The sequence below is a fragment of the Myotis yumanensis genome, unplaced genomic scaffold (genome assembly GCF_028538775.1).
Source record: "Myotis yumanensis isolate MYYU_CA2020_CCGP unplaced genomic scaffold, mMyoYum1.0.hap1 SCAF_16, whole genome shotgun sequence".
Lineage (NCBI taxonomy): Eukaryota > Metazoa > Chordata > Mammalia > Chiroptera > Vespertilionidae > Myotis > Myotis yumanensis.
Genome location: NW_027223767.1, coordinates 29,155,879 through 29,181,633, shown reverse-complemented (window position 1 = coordinate 29,181,633; position 25,755 = coordinate 29,155,879). Strand labels below are relative to the sequence as shown.

At 37.7% G+C, this 25,755-nt stretch overlaps 2 protein-coding genes across 7 annotated transcripts in view; one reads left to right on the top strand and one right to left on the bottom strand.

Annotated features, from left to right (window-relative positions):
* PPM1E (protein phosphatase, Mg2+/Mn2+ dependent 1E) overlaps window positions 1-25,755 on the bottom strand; it is a 95,411-nt gene that overhangs the window by 27,589 nt on the left and 42,067 nt on the right. The window lies entirely within an intron of this gene.
* TRIM37 (tripartite motif containing 37) overlaps window positions 1-25,755 on the top strand; it is a 173,010-nt gene that overhangs the window by 119,989 nt on the left and 27,266 nt on the right. Inside the window, exon 25 of one of the 4 annotated variants that reach the window (XM_070395330.1) lies at window positions 16,105-16,218. The exons of the other annotated variants lie outside the window; for them this stretch is intronic. Coding sequence (XP_070251431.1) covers window positions 16,105-16,144 — 40 coding nt within the window. The 3' untranslated portion in view covers window positions 16,145-16,218. Of the gene's footprint in view, window positions 1-16,104; window positions 16,219-25,755 lie in introns of those variants that run through there. 4 annotated transcript variants of the gene reach the window in all.

Below are 25,755 nucleotides of genomic sequence, written 5' to 3'. Positions count from 1 at the left end.
TGGGGATCACACTTTGAGAACCATTGTGTGATATCATCAAGCGGGTGGTGAGGGTAGAAAGCACATGGGGCAGGAGGGATGAAGAGAAAATAAATATGAAATAGTCATATCAGAGAGTAGTAGGACTGTCAAACAGTGCCAAGAGATTATTGGAAGTTTGAGACAATTTTTTAATGAAACCAGTCTTTCTGGTTGTATGATTTTTTAATGAAACCAGTCTTTCTGGTTGCATGTGTAGGTTAAAAAAAAAAATTGTGTAGTTCATCAAGATTTGAGGTTTTGCAAAGTGATTCTATAAAAGTAAAGAAGAGACACGGGAACTGATTATCTTTTTAAGGATATGATTACAATGTTCGACCATGTACTATTGGCTAAGAAAGAACAGACATGAGTTGCAAATCAATGTGGTCTAAATGTAATTTAAAAACTGTAGTGGGAGTACCTGAGCACATAACCTAGGACAGAATGTTGTAGTCTGAGAACAGAATGTTCTATATGATTTTGGAGCTGGTGTAATTTTTGTGATAAGTTTTAGGTGAGACCAAGAAAATTAGTGGTTTAGAAGCAGATAAAGTGACAATGTTTAAGGTTTAAGTCCCTAAGGGGAAAGGGGACTAGAAATTCTCTTTATTTTTATCAGTATTTCTCAAATTGTAGGTTATAATCCATTAGTGAGTAATAAAATCAATTTATGAATTGTGACCAGTATTTTTTAAAAAATAGAATAGGGTATATGAAGTAAAGCTAAGTATTCTAGATGTGTGTGTGTGTGTGTGTGTGTGTGTGTAATCCTGATTTTGATGGGAAAAAAATTGAAAAAAACAACTCCAGAATAGGCAATTACTGCCTTCATAATTATGAAATAAATTGGTGGCATCTTTTGAAGTTCAAATGCTTTATAAACAGTATTACCATTTCTCCTTTCATGCTAGGTTAATTGAATTCTTCCCTGAGTCAAAATTTCCCTTCATATACCTAAACTGTCTTCAGCACTGCTTGTTGTTACCTTTCAATCACGCTTTACTTGAAGTAACTGGAGATACCCAAATATTCTGCCTAAGGCAACTTTACTAACAGTATTAACATTTACTTGGTCCTTCTGTTTGTTTTAAAATTTATATTTAAAACCATCTAAAAAAATTTCTATTGTTATCTTGTTTCCAAGAATTAAAAAAAAAAAAGGATATTTGGATCTAAGTTCATTAAAGGTAAAACTTTTGAGAATACAGCAAGAACTATTAGTCTCATTAATGTGTCATCTGCAAATACATTTTTAGTCACAGTTAATGTAATTTCTTACTTTTTGTCAGACAGAATGAAAATATTTTCAGTGAAGTAGGGAGGAGGATTAGCTGACTAATAGCTAGATATAAAACATCAAGCTAAACGCTTCACCCACATCCGATATTCCTACATGTCAGAAAGCTATCAGTAGAGTAGTCTTATGGTTTTGACTCTGAAGTGAAAGTGATTATTTCTAAAAAGTCTGAATTGCAAAATGTATTTTAAAACATAGTCACATCACAGAATATTTGATACAACTCAAATAGAAGGTTATAATTAAAGCTTGTCATTTTAAAGAGAATTACCAAGAGTGAGTAACAAGATAATAACATAGCAAACCACCTTTTCCCATCATTTCTCATTCAGTGCTTGAAAGATCCTTATACAGAAGGTTTTAAAGTTAGGTAAATATACTGCATAGCAAATATCAGAGGAGGGCCAATACTCCTGGCAATTTGGAGGGTTGGGGTACAGATGTTATTATATTGAGAACGTTGCTGAAGTAGAGTATGATTAGAAATGTCTTTTAATTTTTGCAGTGTATGTCATTTTGGGGGACTGGCTCTTTTGAAGTCAAATTAATCTTGTCAGGCCCCTTAAATATAGTCCAAAAACAAGCTTTTGCTATTTGTTAACATATATTATCTGAGATGCTTACCATTCCTATCTTTAAGTAATTCATGTCCTGAGAACAAAAGGAAATGTATTTCATACCAACTTGTTACTTTGTTTTAAACATCAAAGTACAGACTTTATATACTCATAGATAAAAATCCTTGTCTCATTTATGTCTAAGTCACATATAAACTATATGCATAAATAACTCTAAACAATGTTGAAATATTAATAGGGGTCCATTTAGTTTTAATATTTTAGTCACATAAACATTCTACTTTATTAAAGCTATTTATGCTCATAAATACATGAATTATGTATTTGAATTTCTGTATATACTGACTTTCTCAATGTTATATATTATAAAGCAAGAGTCCAGACTCTGTTAAAATTCACAAACTGAATTCTGTAAACAAAGCACAAGTTTTATTCTTCAGACACACAAAGTCAATCTTAACTCTTCAATTTTATTTCAAAAATAACCACAGCACAAAACATGCTTGGTAGAAGATTTGAATTTTAAAAACACAACTGCATTCTAATGACCTTCAACAGTTCAGTACTTATCAATGTTTATATAAATTATTTTATTTTACTTTGTCAGTCTTTTCCCAAATTAGACACTTAAAAAGCCATACAGTATATCTGGGAGCAGTATTTAAGGATAAAGCAGATGTTAAATCATTGTTATGAACTGAAAGTTTAGTCCTCCTCCCTCAAATTCATATGTTGAAATTCTAATCACCACTGGAAGTGGAACCTTTGAACGATCATTAGGTCACGAGGGTTGGGCCCTTGTGAATGGGATTAGTGCCCTTACTAAAGTGCTCTCACCCTGCCCAGAAGGACTGGCTCAGATGGTTGAGCATTGGCCTGTGCTCCAAAAGGTTGTGGGTTCGATTCCTGGTCTGGGCACATACCTGGGTTGTGGGTTTGATCTCTGGTATTGATGTTCCTCTCTCGCATCAATGTTTCTCTCTCTTGCTCTCTCTGAGCATGAGGATTAAATAAGTAAATAAATAAATGTGCTCTTAACCTTTAAACCATGTGAGGATACAAGGTGAGATAGTCATCTTTGAACTACAAAGCACACACCTAAGACAGCAAATCTACTGGCATCTTGATCTTGAATATCACAACCTCCTGAACTGTGTGAAATAAATTTCTATTATTTATAAGACATCCAATCTATGATAATTTGTACTGCAGGTCAAACAAACTAAGATAATCATTATGGAAACTACTCAAATCCTTATAATTAGTGGATGGAGGCATTAACTATTATATATGGGTCTTTGTTACCTATATATTTTTATGTTTCTTCATTTAATTATTTTCTAATTACAGTTTACATAAAATATTAGTTTTAAGTGTACAACATAGCAATTGGACATTTATATACCTTACAAAGTGATCACTCAAGTCTAGTACCATCTGACACATAATAGTTATTAAAATATTATTGACTTAGATTCCCTATGTGGTACTTTACATCCCTGTGCTATTTTTAGAACTGGAAATTTGTACTCCTTAATCCCTTTCACCATATTCACCTGTCACCCCCAACCCCCTTCCCATCTGGCGACCATCAATTTGTTCTCTGTATCTATAAGTTTGTTTCTGTTTTGTTTGTTCCTTTATTTTTTAGATTCCACATTTAAGAGAAATCATATGGAATTTGTCTTTGGCTGACTTATTTCACTTAGCAAAATACCCTCTAGGTCCATCCATGTTGTTGCAAATGGCAAGATTTCATTCTTTTTTTATGGCTGAGTAATATTCCATTGTATTTATGTACCACATCTTCTTTATCCACTCATCTATTGATGGACATTTAGGTTGTTTCCATATATTGGCTATCCTGTATAATAAAAGCCTAATTTGCTAAGTGTCCAGTCATCCAGTCAGCTGTTCAACCAGTCAAAGCATATTATGCTAATGAATGCTAAGGTCGCTCAACCACTCGCTATGACATGCACTGACCACCAGGGGGCAGTCAACCAGTTGACCAGTCGCTATGATGTGCACTGACCACCAGGGAGTAGACGCTTGCTGCTGGGGTCCGGCCTATCGGGACTAGGCGAGATGGGCCAGACACGCCCTGGAACCCTCCCATGGCCCCTCCCTGGCTGGCCAACCTCCCACGTCCCTCCCTGGCCACTATCATACACCGGTGGGGTCCCTTGGCCTGGCCTGCGCCCTCTTGCAATCCAGGACCCCTTGGGGGATGTCGGAGAGCTGGTTTCAGCCTGACGGCAGAACAACCAGTCACTATGACATGCACTGACCATTAGGGGACAGACACTCAATGCAGGAGCTGCCCCCTGGTGGTCAATGCACTCCCACAGGGGGAGTGCCGCTCAGTCAGAAGCTGGGCTCACAGCTGGCGAGCGCAGTGGCGGTGGCAGGAGCCTCTCCCACCTCCGTGGTAGCGCTAAGGATGTCCAACTGATGGCTTAGGCCCGCTCCCCAGGGCTCCCAGACTGCGAGAGGGTGCAGGCCAGGCTGAGGGATTTCCCCCCACCCTCGAGTGCATGAATTTTGTGCACAAGGCCTCTAGTTGTACATAAAGCTGCAATGAACATGGGGCACATAATATCTTTTTGAGTAGTTATTGTTTGTATTTCTCTGGATAACTACCCAGAAGTGAAATTGTTGGGTCACATAGTAGTTCCAAGTTTTTAATTTTCTGAGAAATCTCCAGGTGTGAGGTGATATCTCATTATGGTTTCAATTTTTATTTCTCTAATGATTAATGACACTGAACGTACATCCTCTTTGGAGAAGTGTCTATCGAGGTCCTCTGCCAATTTTTTAATTAGATCGTTTGGCTTTCTGTTAAGTTGGTTGTATGAGTTCCATATACTTCAGATATGAACCCCTTTTCAGGTGTGTAATGACAAATATCTTCTCCCATTCAGTAGACTGTCTTTTTGTTTTGTTAATGTTTTCTTTTGCTGTGAAAAAACTTTTTAGTTTGATGTAGTCCCATTTGTTTATTTTTTCTTTTGTTTTCCTTCCTAAGGAGACATTTCCAATAAATATTGCTAAGAGCAATGCCAGAGTTTACTGCCTATTTTTTCTTCTAGGAGTTTTAGTTTTATTGCTTACATTTAAGTCTTTAATCCATTTTGAACTTATTGTTGTATATGGTTTAAAAAAGTGGTATCATTTCATTTTTTTCTTGCATGCATCTGCCCAGTTTTCCCAACATAATTTATTGAAGAGACTGTCTTTACCCCATTGTATATTTTTGCCTTCTTTGTCATAAATTAATTGACCATATAGGTGTGGGTTTATTTCTGGGCTTCCTATTCTGTTCCACTGACCTATGTATGTGTTTTCATGCCAGTACTATGCTCTTTTAATTAGTATAGTCTTAAAGTATAGCTTGATTTCAGGTAGCATTATACCTCCAACTTTGTTCTTCTTTTTCAATATTGCTTTGGCTGTTACCTAAAGATATTAAAGACTATTGCTTTAAAGACTATACACTGATAGCCCTAGCCGGCTTGGCTCAGTGGATAGAGGTCAGCCTGCGGACTGAAGGGTCGCGGGTTTGATTCTGGTCAAGGGCATATGCCTGGGTTGCGGGCTCAATCCCCAGTAGGGGGCGTGCAGGAGGCAGCTGATCAATGATTCTCTCTCATCATTGATGTTTCTATCTCTCTCTCCCTCTCCCTTTCTCTCTTAAATCAATAAAAATATATTAAAAAATAGATTTATTTTTTTAAAAAGACTATACATAAATATATCTCAGTTACTCAGAAATCACTTTAGCTCATAATTTAAACACTGTGATTTCTCTATGTTGCTATAAGATTTTTTTTTTTAACAATGAAGAGTAATTAAGAATCACTACTGACTTTGAAGCCTGGACATACATAGTTGCACACTGAGGGAGGCCTAAAATTTCTGACAACTTACTTGTTATTCAACTAACTTGTTGGAGACAGGAGGTTATAGCAGAAATATAAGGAGTTAGAAAGCCACGTTCTAATTCTAGCTGTGTAACCTTATAAAAGATGCTTAAATGCTGGATTTCAGTTTCTTCAACTGGAAAATTAAGAAATTGTAATAAAATAACTCATATTAAAGTCTCTTTCAGGTCTAAAATTAAAATTCTAATTCTATAATTTTATTTCAAATAACATTTTTAATTTCAAAGGTAGGGCAAAGGCAGTTTGAAAGTATAAATTAAGACACTCCTGATCCAAACAATGTTTTCACACAGGCCAGCAGAATGGAAATAAACTCTCTATATTCCTTTTGTAGGCAATATGGGCTACTCTACAGACTAGGTGTATTCTTAAAAGTTGGATGTATATTTATTTTGATAAATGTAATCAATCTTTGCAGCAAATCCACTAGTTAGAAAAAAATCCTTCAGATTTTGTGTAACTTTTTTTCTTAAAGAGACACGCTTATTAAGCTTCATATAAAATAATAGCAACTGGTTATGAAACTATATTTATTTCAAATAAGAGAGTACTATTTCCTGCCTCTTTATAAATATTTATTTACGAGAGCTTATTATTCTATTTCCATTCTATAGGCTGATATAATCCAATATACATTTTCTTTTTAAATTTATTTTTAATTATGGTTTCTCATTAGAAAAATGAAAAGGTGTCAGATTGTAACTGAATATGAAAGCTGGCTCTCTTTCAGCACTACTAGTATATATTGCTATCTTGATTTATAAAGCAGAAACCACAATAGATTATTTTAGCATAAAAACACATTTAATTTGCATCATTTTTCAAGTATAAAGAGTGGCTAAGCTCTGTTAGATGAATAGGATAGTATTTTATTCGGATCTTTTTCTAAGTTGACGTGTTAGTACCTTCCACATGCATTTTAAGACAATACACATTTCAAGACTGCATACTGAATTCTTGTTATAAACCAAGTCAGGAAGCATTTTCATCACAATGCCAAACCTACACAAATCACTAAAGACATTATTAGATAAATTAGAGGTTTGAAAGTACATCCTTCCTGACACTGGCAACGTAGGCGTTGGCACAGCACCCACAGCTGTGTTTCGGCAGCCTTGGCATAACATTGCTAAGGTAATAAAAATTCTTGAAGGTGGGAAGCTCCCATCAATTAACTTTGAGAAAGATTCATCTGGAGCAGATTCACCAGAGCCCACATATTATGATGCTATCTACTCATTATGCCCTTGCTGGGGGAACAGCACTTAAATGTTGAATTTCTGATCACCTCCCCCCAAGTTAACCTAGAATAACACATTAACCTAAAAATAAAGAAGGCAAATTATCCACCTGACTTGGTATTATTTTTCTTAGTGGACTAAATGAAGTTAAATTCAGCACTGAGTTTTTTTCCTCTTTAAGTTATTTTCTTTCTTTCCACAGCAACCTCTAGGAATGCCACCTGGGTACCCATACTTTACAGATTCTCTCAGCTTCTCTCAATTTACCAAATGACTAGTTCCTGCAGTTCTGAGTTTGAGATCCTCACAACGGAAAGCTCATTCCCTATTGCTACTATTAATGTAATTTTCACAACCACTTGTTCACATTGACCAGGCTGACATTCAAGCAAAGCCAACAGTATCCTAAGTTTTCTGTGAATAGCAATCTAAATGTTAAGCATTTACCAAAGATCAAACTACCGATAGTGCCACAAGACCACAAAAAATGAGAGCTTAGCAGTAATTATCTTTCTTGTCATCCTCCTCCATGACCAAAAGGAATAGCAAGTTTACTGAAACTTCCCAGCATCACATTGCTAAATCCCACAGTCTATTCTCAGGTCCCACTAACTTGGGAGCATCTGACTACTGATATTCCCTCTACTTTGATACACTTTTCTTTAGGATTCCAGAACACCATGCCTCCTGTTACTCACAGGGTTCTGTCTTCTCAGTCTTCCTCTGATGGTTCTTCCTCTTCTTCCTGCACTTGTAACTCCTCCACTATGTTGCAACTCTTTTACTTTTTTTCATAGCCTTTTCTTGTACACTACATGAAATTACTTTGTTTATTGTCTATTTTATGACTCCATTCTTCCTCCCTCTAGACTGCAAATGTTTTTTGTGTGCTTTTGGTCATTGATACCTAATGGCCAGATCAGTGCCTAGCACACTGATCAATAAATATTTGCTGAATGAATAAACTTCTGATTTATATGTGCTTTAAGCATTCCCCAACTCCTTATAATGAATGTTTCTTAAGAGTAGAAAATCAAATATATTTACAAAAGAGTATTCTACGTAACATATATTGAATTTGTATCCATGCTATAAAACTTGGGTAGTATCCCTAAATAGGTGATAACCATTGGCAAACAGGAATTAAGGTCATATTTACATTTTTGTTGCCAACTCAAATAACTGGTGTATGCTGAAGTCTCATTTATATTAGAGACTTTAGTCCTTCTCAATAAAAGATAATGTATTTAAATTTCAAAAGTATTCATGGCTTAAAAAAAAATTTTAATCCATGTCCACCCAAGGACATGATTTTTTTTTTGAGAGAGAGAGAGAGAGAGAGAGAGAAACATCTATTGATTGCCTTCTATACATGCCCCAACCGGAAATTGAGCCTGCAACCTCCTTTTGGTGTATTATGGGCTGACACTCCAACCAATGGAGCCACCTGGCCAGGGCTGTATGGTTTTTTAAATAGGAACTCTACTTCAACATTTTGAAATTACTGACTAGTCTTAAGAAATTAGGGACTTTACTAAAATGATACACAATTATTCTTTGAAAGACAACTAGAAATAGAACCCTATTTAATGGTTCTAGAAATCCATGTTACTATTTCTGGATATTAACTTAAGTCCTAACCTGTTCCATATTCATTCTGAATACAATATTGATGACAATTATATGTGGAATCCCTAGGCCTGGCTGGCGATCAGGGCTGATCTGTGGGGCAACCAGTGGGATGATGGGAGGGCGGGGGGGCCCCACTGGCACCCACCTTGGCTGGCCTGGGGCCTGCAGACAGCTCTTGCATTGAGCGTCTGCCCCCTGGTGGTCAGTGTGCGTCATAGCGACTGGTCGTTTGTTCGATTTGCATATTAGGCTTTTTTTATATAGGATCTTGTTTTCAGGGAAAATGATAAGAGTAGCTACAATTTTTTGAATTTTCATTACATGCCAGCTAATGTACTAAAAATTTCACATCTTTTGTCTCTCTTAATTCTCATAATAAAATATGAAATAGAATGTATCTGAAATTCCTAGCTGAAGAACCTAACGATTAGATAAGTTAATAGTAGAGCCACATTTAAAACCCAGATTTATAAGTCCAGAAAGCTATATAGTAAACCTCTAACAGTATATATATGAGCATACCTTGAAAATATTGTGGGTTTAGTTCCAGACCACTGGAATAAAGTGAGTATTGCAATAAAGCAAATGGAAGGTAATCTTCTTGTAGGTAGAGAATCTTGACTTCAATTTGTAAAAAAGGCAACACTTATGAAGCACAATAAAATAAGGTATGCCTGTAATTGTTTATGCCAAGAACATATATGGCAATGAATTATTCAGCTTCTACTGATTGGGAAAACAGATACAAGATAACTGATAAAAGTTGTGTAGCCTGGCCAGCGTGGCTCAAAGGTTGAGCGTTGACCTATGAACTAGAAAGTAATGATTTGATTTCATATGTCCAGGTTGCAGGCCCAATTCCCAGTGTGGGGAGTGCAAGAGGCAGCCAATCAATGATTCTCATCATTGATGTTTCTCTCTCTCTCTCTCCCTCTCCCTTCCTTTCTAAAATCAATAAAAATATTTTTTAAAGAAAAAAATGTTTTTTAAAAAAAGCTAGTAGCCAAAACCGGTTTGGCTCAGTGGATAGAGCGTCTGCCTGCGGACTGAAAGGTCCCAGGTTCGATTCCGGTCAAGGGCATGTACCTGGGTTGCGGGCACATCCCCAGTAGGAGATGTGCAGGAGGCAGCTGATCGATGTTTCTTTCTCATCGATGTTTCTAACTCTCTATCTCTCTCCCTTTCTCTCTGTAAAAAATCAATAAAATATATTTAAAAAAAAAAAAAAAAAAAAAAAGCTAGTTAACAACACAGTGACACAGGAAACATATTATCTGAACTCTGGGCCCTTACTCTAGTTTTTCCATGCATATAACGTATATATTTATTCATTTATTTTAATTAAAAAGTAATACATGCCACATTCTTATTGAAAAAAATCAAAGAATAAAGTAAAAAGTAAAGGTAAAAGTTATCAGTTTGCTATATACTATACCCTTCCAGACTTTTTTCTATGCATTTACAAACAGAAAAATACAGCTGTTTTTTGGATTTATTGTAACATAAATGAAATGACATATATATCATTATAAAATGTACTTTTCCCTTTGAATATGTTTTAGAGAACTTTCCATATCAACACACACACACCTAACTTGTTAGTTTAGGCTGCTACATAGCTTGTCTATCAATAAACATTTAGATTATTTTAAATTTTTTAATATCATTATGGTGCTTTAGTGAACATCTTTACATGACTTTTCGTGCACAGTGCACAAAGACATAGAATCCATTATTTGTTAAATTATTTTTAATTTTGCCCTAGCCGGTTTGGCTCAGTGGATAGAACATCAGCCTGCAGACTGAAGGGTCCCAGGTTAGGTTCCGGTCAAGGACACATGCTTGGGTTGTGGGCTCCATTCCCCAGTGAGGGGCGTGCAGGAGGCAGCCGATCCATGATTCTCTCTCATCTCGATGTTTCTCTCTCTCTCTCCCTTCCTCTCTGAAATCAATAAAAAAAATTTAAAAAAATTTTTTATTTTTATCAAAATATTGCAATCATATACTTTAAGAAATCTAACTGAACTAAAAGATTCAAAATGAAGACAGAAATATCTTCATCACTCTCCTCTATACTCTAGAGCAGTGGTTCTCTACCTTCCTAATGCCGCGACCCTTTAATACAGGTTTCTCATGTTGTGGTGACCCCAATTTCATTGTTACAAATCGAACATAATTAAAGCATAGTGATTAATCACAAAAACAATATGTAATTATATATGTGTTTTCCGATGGTCTTAGGCGACCCCTATGAAAGGGTCGTTCGACCCCCAAAGGGGTCTCGACCCACAGGTTAAGAACCGCTGCTCTAGAGCAAGGGTGGGGAACATCTGGCCTGTGAAATCCTTTAGTCTGGCCCTGCCAAGGTATTAGGGGTGAGTTAGTTATATGTTTGACCAAATATAGCAGACTAATTTTTAAGCTGATAATTTTGTATGGCCTGCGAATGATGTTATAATTATCCAAATGGCCCTTGGGTTTTCTTTTAGAAGTTTTACTGTTTTAGGTCTTATATTTAGGTTTTTGATCCATTTTTCGTAAACTTTTGTGTATGGTGTTAGTAAACACCCAACTTCATTCTTTTGCATGTGGATATCCAGTTTCTGCAGCACCATTTGCCTTTGCATATTGAATGTTCTTGGCACCCTTGTCAAACATAATTTGACCATATATGCAAAGGTTTATTTCTGGGCTCTTTATTCTATTCCATTGGTCTGTATGTCTTTATGCCAGCACTACCCTGTTTTGAATACTATAGCATTACATTAAATCAGCAATTGTGAGTCCTTTGGTTTTGTTCTTTTTCAAGATTGTTTTGGCTATTTGGGGTCCCTTAAGATTCCATATGAATTTTAGAATAGGTTTTTCTATTTCTGAAAAAAAAAACAATCATTGGGATTTGGATAAGGATTGTATTGAATCCGTATTTTGCTTTGGGTAGTACTGACATCTTAAAAGTATTACATATTCCAATCAATGAACATGGGATGTCTCCCCATTTAATGTCTTCTTTAATTTGTTTCAGCAACTTGTAGTTCATTGTACAAGTCTTTTACCTCCTTGGTTAATTCCTAAGTATTTTATTCTTTTTTGTGCTATTGTAAATTGAATTGTTTTTGTAATCTCCTTTTCAGATTGTTCATTGTTTGTATATGAAAATACAACTGATTTTTGTGGGTTGGCTTTGTACCCTGCTACTTTGCAAAATTCATTTATTAGTTCTATCAGTTTTTTTGTTTGCTTGCTTGCTTTTTCTGAAACCTTTAGGGTTTCCTACATTTAAGCACATATCATCATCAGATAATTTTATGATTTGTTTCCAATTTGGATGCCTTTTGTTTCATTTTCTTGCCTAATTTCTTTGACTGGAACTTCCAGCACTGTGTTGAAAAGAAGTGGGGAAAGCAGGCAGTACTCTACTGCCTATAAGTGGTGAAAGCTCTGTTCTCATTTATGGTTCACTTAGAAAGGTTGGAGTCTTAAAGATATCAATATCCCAGTTATTAAGATAACATTTAGCTCATAACTGTAGCTCATAAAAATAATGTCTTTTCTGTATTTTATTTTATTTATTTACTTATTTATTTATTTATTTTTGGTATTTTATATTTAGATTTTGGGTTCAAGAGGCAATGAACATGGCTGAATCCAAATCTTTAAAAGTCTTTGAATAAATAGTTCTTATTCAGGTTTTTAGAAACCTGCATCTTTAAAATATGCATTGTTTGTTTTAAAAAAAGGGGCAGGGTGGAGAAAAGAAAACCAAAACTATTTCAGGGAATTTATGGTAGGTAAAAAGTGCCCCACTAACAATAAATTAAACATTATAAATCAGAATGAGTACAGCATTAGATCTAGCCTTACATAAAAGAGTATTTTCTTCTACTTGACACAAATTCCAGTCATCTAAGTAATCTCTACTTGAGAAAGGAATATGCCCTTAGGAATTCTATCAGTTAAATAGTTCAATTTTTGAAGGAACTATTTTTAAATAAGCCGTAGATAAGCACCAAACCCCCAATACGGTTGGCAGCTTCAGAAAAGCTTAATTACCCTCTTATTCTTTTAATCATCCAAAGAAACCAATCCAGTGACTATCATGGTATTTATTACCTGCTGTGAGCACAGTCAAGTGGATTCCCCACTGTTAAATTCAGAAAATAAAGTAGGGAAGAAAAAAAAATAGGAATGCTGACAGGGAAAATAACAAAATATAGCAACTAGGGACAAAATGAGATTCACAACCTGGTTTTTGATACTGAGAAATATCTGAAAAACTATTTTCATGAATTATATAAAGATATCTAGGAAAATGCATTTGTTCATAGTGGTAGAATAAAATTCAGAATAAAGGTAGAGGAATTTGCTACCATTTTTTTTAAATGCTATTTTTTAGTGAACCAGAGAATAAAATTACTATTGGACTTTGAAATGATCTGGTAGGGTCAATAAGTGAAAACTTAAAAAACAAAAATAAAACAAAAAGATGGGTCATAAAACATTTTTTCTTTTTTGGAGGAGAACCGTAACAGCACAAAGTATGTATTATTCATAATGAGAAGAAGAAATAATTGGCAATAGACACCATAACAGGGTTCAAAATCATTTTACTTTCCAGCTATAGTTTCCCTTCTGAAGTCACCATAAAATTGATTCTGTGCTACATAAGTTAAAAGAAGAGTAGTGGTATCAAGCTGAGCGAATATGATTGCAGAGAGCTATTTTCTATTTTAAAATGGTTTTTGAAAAGATGTCTCCTTAATGGAAATGCTGAATTATAACCTTAGCAACACGTCTGGGCATCCCCTTAAGAAAAACTGTCATAGAAGTAAATGAATTGGGAAAAAAATAGAAGAATGTATGCTGTATAAAAAAGTGCTACAGCCCTAGCTGGTTTGGCTCAGCGATTAGAGTGTTGGCCTGCAGACTGAAGGGTCCTGGGTTTGATTCTGGTCAGGGGCACATGCCCAGATTTCAGGCTCGATCCCCAGGGCAGGTGTGGGAGGCAGCCGATCAATGATTCTCTCTCATCATTGATGTTTCTGTCTCTCTCTTCCTCTTCCTTCCTCTCTGAAATCAATAAAAATATTTTTTTAAAGTGCTCAATCCTCTAGCTAGGAAAACAAACATAAACAGTAATAAAAGACAGTAATAATAAGCAACAATTAAATTATTAACTCTAGGTCTAATGGGGGAAAATCTCATGCATCAGGTATACCCTTTAATTTCCAATGAATATGAACAATTCTTTTAGTTACTCTGTTGCTAATTAATATATAGTATCACATATTTGTATGGAACTTTGTTTTTTTTTTGTTTTTTTTTTTGTGTTTTTTTTTTTTAATATATTTCATTGATTTTTCACAGAGAGGAAGGGAGAGAGACAGAGAGCCAGAAACATCGATGAGAGAGAAACATCGACCAGCTGCCTCCCGCACATCTCCCACTGGGGATATGCCCGCAACCAAGGTACATGCCCTTTGACCGGAATCGAACCCGGGACCCCCCAGTCCGCAGGCCGACGCTCCATCCACCGAGCCAAACCGGTTTCGGCTGGAACTTTGTTTACAAAAGATTTCACATATATTACCTTGGCTATCCCTTATTAAACCCTGTGAGGTAGGTATAACAGACATTAAAATGTAAAAAAAAAAATTGAAGGAACCATAGACGTCAACCTTCAATTTGCAGTTAGGAATTTCTCTCTATAGTATCGCTAATATCTGATTACATTCGTTAGTTTCTGTTATAATTTCTTTAACGACAGGGATATGAAAAATGAACAAGGCTTAGCTGAGTATTTACTTATTTCCCGGGCCCAGCAGTCCAGGATAAGGAGGGAGTTCCCAGCTTCTGGAATACTTGGTGGAGGTCTGCTAACTGCAGCCTCTTTCTCTTCCTCCCTCTTCTCCTGCTTTCTATCTTTTTGTATTGCAGGTGGCCCATCTTTTCTCTAAAGTCTAAACTATCAATTTAGCTCCTTCTCGATTTTCTTTTGGGTCAGAATTATGCAAGGCTCAAACATACAGCGTTCCCATTTCCCCGACCTCTGACAAAACAATTCGAAGTATAATAGTTTAAAGACCCATTTAATAGCCACCTTTCCCCAGAATCTAGAGCATACACAGGCCAAGCAGTATTGCAATAAAACACCATTTTCCTTTTTTTTCATCGGTGGATAAGTATAAGTAGTCCAATCCCCCAAGATCTGTCCCAAGAGTGTCTTTTGTGATCGAGCCAGCAGCACCCATCCCTGAACAATTTAAGCAAGATTACAGGCAAGGTTACACCTGGCAAAACCACCCTAATATACAATATTTACAAGTGCGCACAACAGACAGATAACCGATTGTGGCTTACCATGCACAGCCAGGCAGGATAACCAAGCAAGGACCTTGAGAGGCTACTTGCAACCAGCAGCTGATCAGGCTCGCCCCAGACAGGGAGCTACAGACAACTAACTTCCCCATTTTAAGAAGTTACAATACACTCAATTCTCAAGTTTTAGGTGAGACAATGGGGATTGCTGAAGCTGCAGCTGGGACTCGAAACAGGAAAATTCCTGGCAGCGCTCCAAGTAAGATCTAGGCCTGAGCCCTGGGAACCCCAGTCCAGGCAGCAAGCGGGATCCCCGGTACTCACTCAAGAGGACTTCCCCACTTGTGTCCCATCTGGGTCGACAGAATATGTCACTGGACAACAAGGGGTCCGGGCTGCCTGTCCTTACTTGAGCCAATTAAGCAGAGACAAGGTGAATCATATATGAGCATTTTCCAATAATGCCAGCAGTATGGGAGAGCAGCAGGTCATCCACAAAAATCTGCTCTCTGAGTGTTTACTTAAATAGGGTCAGGAAAACAGGGCAACAGAAAATTCTACCTCTATCAGCTATTTTCTGTTTATTGAGAATTTATCATGTGCTAGGCACATGATCCTTACAACACTTTTAAGGAGCTGCTAGTAGCTGCTTAATTGGAATATTTTGCTTGAATCTATTTTTCCCCAAACTATTTAATGACCTTTAAAATCTATTTAAATAGAGCACTTCTGAGAATACATGTTGAATAGTAGGCATAGCTAAAGATAAAACATGATTATACCCATTTTATAGATGTGGAAAATGAGTTAAGTGAATTAGTCACATTTAGTAAGTAATGGGGCAGGACCTAGAATACAGATCCTCAATCTACTAATCCAATATTAATTTCATTCCACATTGCGAAGTATGTGAGCTACAATGCATTTTATTTTTATTATTATTTTGTTCTTCCTCACCCAAGGGTATTTTTCCATTGATATTTAGAGAGAGTGGAAGGGAAGGGGCGGGGGGCGGGGGGGGGGGAGAGGGGCGGGCGGGGGAGACACACATCGATTGTTTGCCTCCCACATAGGGTCCAGGGATGGAGCCTGCAACTGAGGTATGTGCCTTGACTGCAAATTGAAGCCGGGACCCTTCAAGTCTGCAGGCTGACACTCTATCCACTGAGCCAAACCAGCTAAGGCTACAATGCATTTTAAAAGAAACAAATATTATAAAAGTCTCTTAAATTTACAACAAAAATAAAACTATTTGGGATATAATAGTGTCGTATGTATTTTTTTGAACTTATTGATTTTGGCCATTGCAACTGATATACTTGTGGATCACTAAGTCCACCCTCCTGGTCTCTCACCGCCCCCACCCTCTTCTCCTTTTGCTCTCTCTCCCCCCTCTCTCTTCCTCTCTCTCTCTTCACAAACACACATACCACAAAATGACAATCTTTGATGGTAAGTAGTGAATAATTGTGGGAGATAAGAAGAAATGTCAAAAATCTAGGTTTAAATTAACTTTGCCACAGATTACATATACTTATTTAATGAGTATATTCTAGGGAAAATTAAGTGGACAAAACTTTCAAACATCAGGTCTTGTTCACAATGTTATCTCTATATCAAAAACTGTTAAATTCATCACATCATGTTAACATAACTTACCACTGGTAATACTAACCTTGATCACTTGGGTTATAAGACAGTGTTTTCCAGGTCTCTATACTCTTTAATTTAGAAGTGAGTCACCCCTCAAGATGGGGATGGGTTAACTCCATCTCCTGGAAAAAGGCAATTCACTTCTGTGATTTCTTCTCAAAAACTATAACTCTAGTCTACTCATTTGGAAAACATGATCACATAAACCCAAATCGAGAACCATTCTATAAAACACCTGGTCAGAGCTCCGTAAGACTGTCAAGGTCATAGGAAACAGGGAAAGAGAGAGCAACCGTCATAGACTAGAAGAGGCCATGAGACATGATGATTAAATGCAATGTGGATTCTGGATTGGATCCTGGAACAACAAAAAGGACATCAGTGGTAAAACTATGAATCCCAATTCAGTCTGGAGTTTAGTTAATAGTAATGTGCCAATGCTGGTTTCTTAGTTTTGCCAAAGGTCCCATGGTAACGTAAGACATTAATGTTAGGGGAAACTGTGTAAGAGGTAACTGGGGAGATTATCTTACAAGCTTCCTGTAAATCTAAAATTATTCAAAACAAAAGAGTTTACTTTTTAAAAATATGTTCAAGGGTACATGCTTATAAACTCGTTCATTACCTTGCTGACATCACCTACAATTCTACTCTTTCCTCAATCCACTCCAGCCATACTGGCCCCCTGGTACTCCTCAAATATACCAATAATGCACCTACTTCAGGCCCTCTGTACTGCGCATCATTTACTCTGCCTGGAATGACCTTTCTACAGATACTCATATGGCTCATACCCCTCACTTCCTTCACGTCTCTTTCAAATGTAACATTACTAAAGATTTTTTTACCCATTGTGTTTTTTAAAAACAAAACAAAACACAGCTCCTTACCGTCTTTCTTATTACTTATTTCTGAATATATTGTCTGTCTCCCTCCTGTTCTCCACAGGGGCGCAGTCAATTTTGTTCACTGCTTTATCGCCAGCACCTAGTATATAGTAGGCACTCATTAAGTATTTGTTGAATAAATGGATTACTTCATATTAAAAACAAATTTTAAAAATTCTTCAGGGATATTTTACAAGAACAAAATCTTAAACCAAAGGAACAAACCCCTGCTGTTGTAATTTTATATATCATTATTAACCAGTAGAAGTATTTATAAATACAACAGAACACCTTTCAAACCATCCCTTGAAATCATGTAGATTAGTGCTTATTCATCTGGTCCTAAGACCCACTCCATTCTTTAGTACACAAGAATGTGGTTAAATGTTATCCCCTATTTCTGTTACAATGAAACTAGAGGGAAGAAATGTGGGGAGATTATTTAAGTTAATACAATCAGAGCCAAAGTGGTAAATTAAAGCCTCTTTTTTATATGTACCTTATAGAGAGGACACCCTCAAACAACTTCAGAATAGTGCTATTTTTTAAATAGGAAGGGCTCTGTATCTAAAACTAACTTCTCAGATTTGGAAAGAGCATATGTCATTCAAACAATAATGGTGTCAAATCATATTATATTCTTTGATTTCATATTTTAGCTTAGAAGACCAAAGCCTAAGAGCTAGCTTAATTCTGAAAGTCATATTAAAATCTGTTTCTAACAGGAACGGTAGGGCATCTGAAATGGTTATCTCAACCATACCTACATCTCTGAGCATCACAAACTCCAGAGTTCTTGTGTCAACAAGACAACTGCTTCCACTATATCACAGTCCCACTCTCTGCCAAACTGTTATGCTTCAGGCAAGGTTACTAAAACGGTTCTCAGAAGCAAAAAGTGCTTTATTACATTCAAAACTCAGACGGTCCAACCTATGAGGAAAGGCGGGGAGTGAGTGGGAGGGGGTAAGAGATCAACCAAAGGATTTGTATGCATGCATATGAGCATAACCAATGGACACAGACGTGGGGGGGGGGGGGGGTATGTGCTGAGGGGTGGGGGTAGCCAGGGAGAGGTCAATGGGGGAAAAAGGAAGCTTATGTAATACTTTGAACAATAAAAAATTTAAATTAAAAAAAAAACCCAAGGTACAGGTCAGGTAAACTCAAAGGTATCAAAATAACTGGAATTACTAACAAAGCTGTGCCTATCTCCATGTTTCTGCGGCAGTTATATTACAAGTGGATGAAAAGCCTGATGAGTCACTCATTTATTCAACTAATATTTATGAAATACCTGCAAACACATACCATAGGATCATCCCTTTTGTGCTGTGGGGCATAGAAAGACATATATTCCAGTGTCCACCCTCAAGTAGTTTATATAGTCCATTAAGAAAATTAAAACATCATTCACTTGATTATGCTTGGCAGGTATTATGATCTCTACTTGCCAGATGAAGAAATTGGAAGCTGAAAAAAGTTAAGAATCTTGCCCAATTACACAAAGCAAGTGGTAGAATAGTATAGTCATAATATATAGGAGATCAGAGGAGGGGAAATTACTTCTAGCAAGGGTAGTAATCTTTTTTCCTACAACTAGCTTGAATTTTTTCACTTTGAATCTCATTTATATGCTTAATCTTCAACAGTCTTAACTCTGCCCCAAATCCAAGAGGTCTTTCCCACAGGCACACCACTACCCTTCACCCAGATTAGCTGCATGTCTAAAAGAATTCAGCATGTCTTATGTCATGATTAAAAGCATTGGCCTTGAATCTGGGTTAAAATCTGTGTTCTGGTATTTACTAAGTAACTATGTGACCCTGACAAGTCACTTAAACTGAGATTTTTATTCATCTGTAAAATGAGCCTACTACCTATTTTTCAGAACTGTTATGGGAATTAAATGGCATAATTAACATGTAGTACTTAATAAACAGAGCTACATTATTAGTATTATGCCTGGCTTAGAGTGGATACTTAAAAGTGATAACATTATTTCATCTAGAGGGTTTCATGTGGTAATAATTGTGTGGGGTTTTATTCTTTATCAATTAATAATTCATCCTTTCTTATCCCCCATGATTACTTTAAGAAATGTTATTGAAAACCTGTTTTATGCTCTGCCAACCCATCAAAACCTCTACTCCTGGCCACTCCATCATAGCCTTATTAAAATATGTAATGGTCTTATTTTGGTTTATATTATCCAGCTTCCTCCTTTAGAATACACCCAGTGCAAGCAGGAACTTCTTGTTTGTTTTGTGGTTTTGTTTGTTAATCCTCTGAGGATATTTTTTCCATTAACTTTTAGAGAGCATGGAAGAGAAGGAGGGAGAAGGGGGGAAAAGAGGGGGGTGGGGAGAAAGAGGGGAGGGGAGGGGAGGGAAGGGCAGGGAAGGGAAGGGAAGGGAAGGGAAGGGACGGGAAGGGAAGGGAAGGGAAGGGAAGGGAGGAACATTGATGTGAGAGACACACATCGATTGGTTACCATCCACAGGGGCCCCAACTAGGGCTGGGGATCACACCTGCAATCCAGTTGCATGCCCTTGACTGGGAATCAAACTTGAGACCCTCTGGTGCATGGGCCGGTGCTCTGACCACTGCGCATACCAGCCAGGGCAAGCAGGGTCTTCTTTTTCTTCACTACTTATCCCTAGTATCTAACACTGAAATATTTGTTGACTGGCTGAATGAATGGATGGGACATGGTCTCTTCTGAGAATGTTAAAGTCTTCTGAGAGGTATACAGTTGAACAGATCGTCTTAATATGAAATGTGAGATTGCTAACAAAGTTTCCTATAAGAAGTGATACCTCTTAGTTTTTTAAAGTATTTTTTTCTTTGTTTCTTAGGCTTGCTCTTTTCCTCTAGTGCCATAAATATATTAATAAGCCAACTAATACTTATTCAACCTTTACAATGTTTCAGACACTAGTCTTAGTGCTTTTCATATTACTTATTTAATCTTCAAAAAAATTCTGAGATATTATTGTGAAGGAAACTGAAGCACAAAAGTGTAAGCAACTTGCCAAAAGGTCACATGACTCAAAAATTGGGCATTTTGCTCTTAGCCACTTCAATAAGTTGTCTCTCGAAATCAATCAAAATACTTTTTTAAATGGAAGAGCACAAAAGTGGCTTTTATAACTAGGTATTCTCCTAGAAGGAAGGAATTTATACTATAAATTAAGAACCTCACTCTTCATTCCCTAGCCCGTTTGGCTCAGTGGATAGAGCGTCAACCTGTGGACTAAAGGGTCCCAGGTTCGATGCCGGTCAAGAGCACATGCCCAGGTTGTGGGCTCAATCCTCAGTGGGGAGTGTGCAGGAGGCAGCCAATCAATGATTCTCGCTCATCATTGATGTTTCTATCTCTCTCTCCCTCTTCCTTCCTCTCTGAAATTAATAAAAATATATATTAAAAAAAGAACCTAGCTCTTCAACAAAATATTAACAAATCAAATTTTAAAAGTACAAAAGTATATAGCAAGATATGGTATTTATGTCAGGTATGTGAAGCTGATTCAAGATTTGAAACTCAATTAATGTATCCATCACATCAACAGACTAAAAGAGAAAAATCAAATGATCATATCAGTAGATACAGATAAATCATTTGATAAAACCCAGTACACATTCATGATAAGAACTCTCAATAACCTACATTTAACATCATACTTGATAGTGAAAAACTCAAAGCTTTCCCACTAAGTTCAGGTACAAGGCAAGAATGTCCACTCTCACCCTGGTCCAGCAGCTGTTGGTAGGTCTCACACACCAAAAGGCTGCAGGTTCAATTCCCAGTCAGGACACATCCCTAGGCTGAGGGTTTGATCCCTGGTTGCAGCATGTATGGGAGGCAACCAGTCAATGCTTCTCTCTCACATTAATGTTCTCTCGCTTTCCCTTCCTCTCTCTCTCTAAAATCAATAAAAAAAAACAAATCTTTGGGTGAGAATTAAAAAAACAAACAAAAAAAGCCCAGAGGGTGTAGGGTGTAGCTCAGTGGTTGAGTGTCGACCTATGAACCAGGAGGTCATGGTTCGATTCCTGGTCAGGGCACATTCCTGAGTTGCAGGCTCAATATCCAGTAGGGGGTGGGCAGGACGCAACTGATCAATGATTCTATCTCATCATTGATGCTTCTATCTCTCTCCCTCTCCCTCCCTCTCTGAAATCAATAAAAATATATTAAAAGAAAAACAAGAGAAATAGAGACACTAGCATTTGGGGCGATTCAAATTTTATATCTATTTGTTGAACAAGTGAGAAACATCTCAATCCCAAATTATCTTATTGTATATCAACAATATAATTTTAATTAGTTTAGACTTATGTATGGAAAAGGAAAGTTTCCTATCAGTTCAAACTGTCATCTTTTTCAAAATGAAAATATCTTTACTGTGTTTGGTTAGGAAAGTATTACTATACTCATTATAAAAATATCAGTGTTCTACATAAAATAAAATAGATAAGACATACAAAATGTAAAATGAAGGACATAAACTTTTTGAAAAATTTAGTTGAGTTGCCAACTTTATTCTGTCTCCTAAGAATTTCATTAGTTTCTCACTGCATCTAAATTGCTTACCACTTCATCTAGTTTAAGCAGCATCATAACTATAATCTCCCTTACCTTTCCACTAGCTATAATCGGAAGAGTGGGCACACCCATCTGTAAGCTTTGCTTAAATTAATGAAGCCAAAGACATTGACCCTGTTTGTTTTGGACAAGGACAGAGGGGCTAATTATAATTAGTAGCCTTCTTATTAGACAAATGGTTACAGATACGAGTATAATAGCTTTTCCAGGGGATGACATTTTAAAATACCTCCTAGTTGTAACTGATTTTTATTATAAGACATTTGACTATTCCTGGTTGCTAGAACTATCTTTAGAATAAGCAGCCAGATTTAGGAGAAAATGTCTAATATTTATAAGAAAACCACAGAGAATATGAGAGTCAAGCAGAGAATATAAAGGAGGGTCATCTGGAACTCAGTGGGAGATGGCATAAAAGCAGATGCAGTTTCAAAACACAATTTCGCCTAACCCGCTAAGATAGGATAGTGCAGGAGTCTCCTTGTGTTCATTTTCCTCTGAGGAAACCACACCTTTCCACTGGTGTGGAAAGCAAAAGGTATGTTCTATTATTCTTGTAAGTTTCTCTGCTGATTAACAACTATCTAAAGGCACTTAAAGAAGGTAAACAGAACGCTGATTTTTCTCTGCTTGGTACTCAGTTAATTTGGAAAGCCAAAATAATCTGACTTCTTCCTAATAACATCATTAACTAAAAAAGAAGTCTATTTCTTCAATTTTCACTGAAACTTATTTAAAAACCTAATATAAAATCATTTCTACTATCCTGAGTTTTGTTTTAAAAAATTGCTCCTGAGTATCAAGAAATCATCCCTCTCTATATATTTACATTTTGTTTCAAAATACAGCATCTAAGACATATAGGTATTTTTCTTAGCTGTACAATGCTACATTATGTAACGTGTAAAGGATAAACTGCAAAGAAACTACTTGATAGCTAACTAGAGAAAAGTTTTAACAAATGGTTAGGGTAAAATGACTGATTATTCAAAATAATTCTCATGTACTCACATAAATTTTGTCACTTTCACAGTATCCATCCTATATAATAAAAGAGAAACATGTAAATTGATTGTCCCTCTGCTATGCTCAGCAGCTAATCGGGGTGAGTATGCAAATTAACCTGACAAAGATGGCAGGTTAATTTGCATGCACAGGTGCCGGACGGAGAGCAGAGTGGGAGACCTGGTGGAGAGTGGAGCGGGTTGGGGAACTTGGCTCCTCAAGCTGCCAGACAGAGAGCAAAGAGGGAGAGCTGGCGGCTTGGAGGACTTGGCAGAGTGGGAGGCCATGGAACAGAGACAGAGCAGGAAGGGAAAACCAAGAGCACGGGGCGCACCAGGAATTCTGGGAATAGTAGTTTTGGTGGCAGCCCCAGGACCAGAAGCGGAAGCCCAGAGCGCAGGTAGCACCAGGAATGCTGGGAATCGTACTTCTGGTGGCAGCCGGATCTCCTAGACCAGTGATGGCAAACCTATGACACGCGTGTCAGCCATGACATGCGAACTCATTTTTTTGGTTGATTTTTCTTTGTTAAATGGCATTTAAATATATAAAATAAATATCAAAAATATAAATCTTTGTTTTACTATGGTTGCAAAGATCAAAAAATTTCTATATGTGACACGGCACCAGAGTTAAGTTAGGGTTTTTCAAAATGCTGACATGCCGAGCTCAAAAGGTTCGCCATCACTGTCCTAGACACTAGAGCAAAGTGAGCCTGAAGCAAGTTACTGTTGTGGTGGGGGATGGAGGGAAAGCAAAGGTGAGAGACATAAGTAAAATCAGAGTGTCTAGGAAAAATTAAAGGAAATCTCCACCAATGAAGCAAAGAAAAAAAAATGCCTCTATTATTCTGTGAGCAACAAACCAAACTGAGTTGGGATCTCAGACAATTCGCTCATATGATTGCAAAGACAGACAGAAACTCCTGGATTGGAGAGGGCTTCCCTGAGGACTCCCAGATTGGAGAGGGTGCAGATCAGGCTGAGGGACCCCCCACTCCCCCACAGTGCACGAATGTTATGCACCAGGACTCTAGTATATATATAAAAAGCCAGCAACTAGAACACCAGAACAACTGGAACAACAGGTCACTATGACGCCCACTGCAGTCCGGCCAACTGGCCCAATCAGGGGCGGGGCGGGACGGCTAACCGCCCATGGCCCCTCCTCCCGGGTGGCCCCAATCGCCCCCCCATCGGGGGCGAGGCCAGCCAATCTACCACACTCTCCGCCCCCCAGCTGGCCCGGCCCCAATCACCCTCCCACCCTGATCGGGGGTGGGGCTGACCGGCCAACCTTCTGCACTCCCTCCCTCCTGCCGGCCTGGCCTGATCAGCCCCTACTGGGGCGGGCCAGCTGGACCCTACCCATGCACGAATTCATGCACTGGACCTCTGTGGGGAGCAGCTATAGGGTTAAGCCTCGGACTGACCTGTTGGCAAAGTCACAAACAAGTCCCAGCTTAGAGGACACAGTCCTCTTAGCATAATTAGGCTTGACCTTCTAATGCTCCTTAGATCTTATCTGGGGAGCTAATGGGCTGAGGGAGGTGCAGGACTTCACCAGGGTGCTGCAGACCCCCCTATAGAGGATAAAGTAGGGTAAGAAGGTGGATAGTACAGAACTTAGATTGAGAAGATGTGCCATACTGAGTCTAAAGGAAAAAGACTCTGTATTGATCTTTTAACACATATGCTCGCTAGCAGAGGAGTTAAGGTTACTCCCAGTCAGATGGAACGTTTTATACAAGAAGTGTGTCCATGCTTTTCAGGAAGGAAAGGTAAATGTAAAGGCATGGGAGAAGGTAGGCCCAAGGAGCCTTATCTTTAACCCCACTGCAGCCTTTCCACCCTGGGAAAGTGCAGGATTGGCAAGCTCTCCCTGGGGTGATAGATCAGGACTCAGGTAATAGCGGAAAGCGCCAATCCTACTCTTAAAATGGATACAAGAGAGCATTTGGGGTTTTTCTTTTTTTTCTTTTTTTTAATTTTTTTTTTTTATTGATTTTTTTACAGAGAGGAAGGGAGAGGGATAGAGAGTTAGAAACATCGATGAGAGAGACACATCGATCAGCTGCCTCCTGCACACTCCCTACTGGGGATGTGCCCACAACCAAGGTACATGCCCTTGACCACACTCGAACCTGGGACCCTTGAGTCTGCAGGCCGACGCTCTATCCACTGAGCCGAACCGGTAAGGGCGGGGGCAGGGGGGGTTTCTTTTTAAAGCCTGTTTTGGATTGAGTAAATGCATTTTACTTAGTTTTAACACATCAAAGTTAGCTCTTGACACAAAAAGAAAAACTGACAATTCCATCAATATAAACCCTTTCTATAAAAACAAAAAAGGGGGAGAAGAATGTTATATGTTAAATTTTTTAAAATTACAATGCAGAGGGTTTTACAGCAGCCAAAAGGCATCGGGCCTCCTGTACAATAGCCTCTGCCGACTTAGCCCAGTAGAAGGATACACAAACCAGCCAAGAGTTTTACGAGACCTAGTAATGATGTGGGGAAGAGGTTGTGTTTTGTATCTTTCCAGAAGAAGCAGTGCAGCCAATTTGGGTACCA